Genomic DNA, 4,532 nt, shown 5'->3' on the forward strand with positions numbered 1-4,532 from the left:
GTCCATAGTCGCGCTTAGGAAATTTAGATCGGTTTCTTAGCAAAGATTTTTTTCGTCTATCTTCCCCACAGACGGCGCCAAAATGTAGAACCTAAATTCCACACAAAGTATTTGATAATGATCAGGGTTGATCTAGGGAAGATAAATGATGTGGGAAACAATATCTTTAGAACACAACAATGTTAAATAGTTTCCACTAGGTGAAAATAGACTTTATTGATAACTGGGATCGAATACAATGAGTCGAACTAGATCGAATGAAACACACAAGTTCGATCAAGAAGGAATCTAAAAGTGGGAAGACAATAAGATTGATATGAATGTAAGGCTCTGTCTAGGGTTTTCAACGTGTCCTCCTCCTTGTTTCTTCTCCTTCTTTTATAGCAAGTCGACTCTGAGATCTCCGTGCCAGCTTTGCGATCTCAGTTTCTTGTTGCGCGATCATTGCGACCTCTGTGGCTCCTTCTTCGAGCTCGATTCTGGTTGTGGGCCTCGGCATGTCTCGGCCCATGTCTACGATCGGGGCCCATTTCGGTCTTGACCAAAATTGGGTCCAACACCCAGGACCAGCCGTTTTGGCTTGGCCGCCTCTAGGCCGTGCTTGGCGTTCCATGTGCTTTTTTCGGCTGCATGGCTTATGCCGCTGATCTTCGAACCGCCAGATATGACATGTATCTTTCGGTCCTGTCGAGGTGGCAAGAAGGGAGTAGCTTCAGTGGGCTTCCCCGTTATCTTCTTGCTTAGATGACTCTTGGCCTTCTCGGAAAGGAACTCCCTGAGGTGTCCTTTCTTAAGCAACTCATTGACCTTGATCTTCAGTGCGATGCAGTCCTCCGTTTTGTGACCGTGGTCTCGATGGAAGTCGCACCAGACGCTTTCATCTTCTAAGGCCACTTGACCTGTTGGCCCATCTGCCTCAGAACATTGATCAGTTCCGGCCTTGAGACGGAGAGGTGAGAGATGTCTAGCCACGTGAACACTGCCATCCCTTTTGCCTTCTTGATCGGCCAGTTCTGGTATCTGCCCCGATTTCGATTCTCGGAGTCCATGGCTGATCTATGAGAGGATTTCTCGTCTTGCTCGGTTCAGTCTGATCTGATTGTCTTGGGATCTTACTTTTGCTTCGCCTTAGCGCAACTGGCGACATCCTCCTCCCATTTTACCTGTGCCCAAGCTCGGGATAGGACGTCTTCCATGGTTTTGCACTGGTATTTGATTAGCTCCTTATAGAGGTCCCCGTCGAGGAGCATGCCTCTTTTGAAGGCAGAGATAACAGTGGGGCTGGTGTATTCAGAAATAGCCACCTTCTCTTGATTGAAGCGGGCTATGTAGCCTTGTAGGGGTTCTGTCCAGTGTTGGAGGATTTCATAGAGGCCATCAGAGGTTTTATGCAGGTCCCTGCTGCTGGCGAATTGTTCCCCGAACTTATCACAGAGAATCGCGAAAGAGGCTATGGACCTGGAGGGTAGGTTGATGTACCATTGCAGAGTGGGTCCGGTCAGGGTTGAGCCGAACCGTTTGCACATGGTAGCTTCAAGCGAATCTTTTGGGAGTGCTACAGCAAGCATCCTTTGTCTGTATTGGGTGATGTGGTCACCCGGATCGGTAGTGCCTTCATACGCCTTTATGCTGGGGAAGGAGAACTTCCTGGGCATCTCGATCAAGGTGATCTCAACATCATAGGAGTCTGGGTTGCTCTTCCGGATGGGGGGAGCTACCTCTGGGAGCCTCTCTACCATGGACTGCATGGCATCGAGCCTCTTGGAGAACATCTGCTCCAGGTATGGGACCATAGGAGATTCCGCTTTCGTTGCTTCGTTAGGTGCTTCCTTATCGGGTTCCGGCTCAGATTCGCTGTCTTCCATGTCATAGGTCTGAGCATCCTTAGCCTTTCCGCGCGTTGATGCGTCTCCTCCAGACGCAGTAGGTGGGAGGTTCACACCCGTTATGGATTTGGGTGTCTCCAGAGTCGACATGGAGACGACCTGAGCCCATAATCGACGCTTCTTGTTACTGGCCGTGTTGAGGGCTTGGTTTTCGTCTCGGAGTTTAAGATTCTCCTATTCGAGCTGGCTGAACTTCTCGGCGCTCTGCTCCAGTTACTTGGAGTGTTTGTTGAGCTTCTCCTTCAGGCTCTGGACTTCTGAGGAGAGCTCGGGATTAGCCTCTTCTCGAGTTTTATGCAGCTCGGTTACTTGACTTTGCAGACCATCGAGTTGCCTCTAGAGTTCGGCTTCTCTTTGGTTAGCTTCGGGTAGCTCATTCTGCTCATCCACCTCCATTATCATGTAGTTTAGATTACCCCTTTCCTTCTAGCGCCAAACTGTTAAGGGATTTTTGTGTAGGATCTTTGTGAGTACCACATAACGATGGACAAGGCTAGTATTTGTATTGAGTTCCAAGTAAGAAAGTAGAAACAGACGTTTTATTAGGTCAAGGAGCTGGAACTACAACAGTTTTGAGTAAGAACCCTAGTTCTAGCCGCCTAGCTCTAATTTCTAAGTCTCTTAAGTGTCGATCCCTTGCTTTAGGGTTTAGGTTCCCTTTATATAGTCTTCTTAAGGCAGGCCTTATTTGGTTGGAGTAGGTTAAACTATTCCTTATTTGGAAATATGGAAGGTTCTCCTTATCGGAAGTTTTCCATTTCTGGATGAAGGGGGTGGTCTCTGGGACCGGACCCGGATTACTTCGTAGCAGGGAACCGTGGTGCCTCCTAGCGGGGACCCAGAAGCCGATGTCCTGTCTGGGATCTGGAGAAAATTCAATACCTGAGTATTTTCTCCAACATTTGTAGTCCCTGCTCGATTCATCAAAAAAACCATATTTTAGTCTCGATTTCTTATACTTGTTCTCGCTCTTCTATTGTTTCGTAGTACTCACAAAGATCCTACACAAAAATCTCCTGACAGTTTGACGCTAGAAGGAGGGGAGTAATCTTACCTACGTGACGATTACAATAGAAGATACCGAAGAGCACGTTCAAGCTACCCAAAGGGAGAACGAGTTGAGATCTTAGCTCGATGTTCTCCAACATCAAGTATCCGAGTTGATCAAAGCCCAGGATACATCTACCCAGAGCCCAAAGCTTCTCTCAGAAGTTCAAAGCCTGAAGGAGACGATAGGGGCTCACTCCAAGCAGCTGGAGCAGAGCGCTGAGAAGCTTTGTCATCTCGAAGCTGAAAACCTCGTCCTCCGAGACGACAATAAAACCCTACGTACCACTGGCGACAAGCGACGAAGATTTAGAGGTCAAGTCCTACCTATGCAACCTCTTGATACTCCCGTCGATGAAGAAGACGGAGCCGACCGTCCTCGTCCCCTTGATGGGGACAAGTAAACCGAGGGGAATCGGTTAAGAAAACCCGAACCCATGTTCAAGTAGACAACGACTCTTGAGATGGAAGGCAATGAAGAGGCAGGAAAAATATCGAAACCTGACCTGATTGCTTATTTCGAACAAGTGTTCGCCAAGAAGTTCAATGCCATCCAATCGATGGTAGAGAGACTCCCAGGTGTAGCTCCCCTCATCCGGAGGAGCGATCCTGGATCATACGCTGACACTCCCTTCTCGGACGAGATTGCATCAATCGAGATACCAAGAAAGTTTGCCTTCCCTAACATGAAGATGTATGATGATAACGGTGATGTGGACGACCACATCGCTCAATACAAACAGCGGATGCTCACTGTAGCAGTTCTGAAGGATGCAAGAGAAGCGACCATGTGCAAAGGTTTCGGATCAACTTTGATAGGCCCTGCTTTCCAGTGGTACATCAATCTACCTAACGGATCCATACGCTCCTTTGTGACCCTTACTGACAAGTTCGTAGAGAAGTTTGCAAGCAGTGGGAGCCTGGAGAAAACCTCGGATTATCTCTACGAGATCCTCTAGCATTGATCCGAACCCCTGCCTACTTACATAGCCCGCTTCAACCAGGAGAAGGTATCCATCCTTGATTGCAACGTCTGCACTGCAGTCTCGGCGTTCAAGAGAGGCTGCTCCCCGACGGTGATCTGTATAAAGAGCTTACCAAGTACAAGTGAAGAACCATGGAAGATGTACTCTCCCGAGCCTGGGCTCAGGTCAAGTGGGAAGAAGATGTCGCGAGTCGAGCCAAGGCTCAACTGAAACAAGATCATAAGGTCTCCAAGCAGGCGAAGACTGATCAAGAGGAAGCATCCCACCAGAAAAGGGAAGCTGGGGGCAGAAGCCGGAACCAATTTCCAAACCAACCCTTGGAGAGGATCGAAGGGATGAACATGTCCACGTGGCCCGACATCTCCAACGTGACTATATCGAAGCCAGAGCTAATCCATGTTCTAAGGCAGATTGTACCGTAGGTCAAGTGGCCTCAGAAGATGAAAGCACCCGATTCTATCAAGAACCCAAACCGGTGGTGCGACTTCCACCATAACCACGGTCATAAGAAGGAAGATTGTGTCGCACTAAGAATCGAGGTTAACGAGCTACTAAAGAAAGGACACCTCCGAGAGTTCCTCTCCAATAAAGCCAAGAACCTCCTCAACAAGGA

General features: G+C 48.5%; 1 protein-coding gene across 1 annotated transcript; it reads right to left on the reverse strand.

Moving 5' to 3' along the window:
* Positions 1-513: 513 nt before the first annotated feature.
* LOC106454037 lies at positions 514-1,976 on the reverse strand. The gene is made up of 2 exons (XM_013896219.1): positions 1,164-1,976; positions 514-1,020 (listed from the first exon to the last, which is right to left on the reverse strand). Exons 1-2 carry the CDS (start codon positions 1,974-1,976, stop codon positions 514-516), a joined length of 1,320 nt encoding a protein of 439 aa, XP_013751673.1.
* Between the last annotated feature and the right edge of the window lie 2,556 nt (positions 1,977-4,532).

The sequence above is a fragment of the Brassica napus genome, chromosome A9, assembly GCF_020379485.1.
Source record: "Brassica napus cultivar Da-Ae chromosome A9, Da-Ae, whole genome shotgun sequence".
Classification (NCBI taxonomy): Eukaryota; Viridiplantae; Streptophyta; class Magnoliopsida; order Brassicales; family Brassicaceae; genus Brassica; species Brassica napus.

What these genes read in the sequence shown, in the direction of transcription:
- LOC106454037 (XM_013896219.1), bottom strand. Translation starts at nt 1,976, where the DNA reads ATGTCGACTCTGGAGACACCCAAATCCATAACGGGTGTGAACCTCCCA. An exon ending in TATCCCGAGCTTGGGCACAG is followed by an intron (nt 1,021 to 1,163) that starts GTAAAATGGGAG and finishes AAATCGGGGCAG; the next exon opens with ATACCAGAACTGGCCGATCA.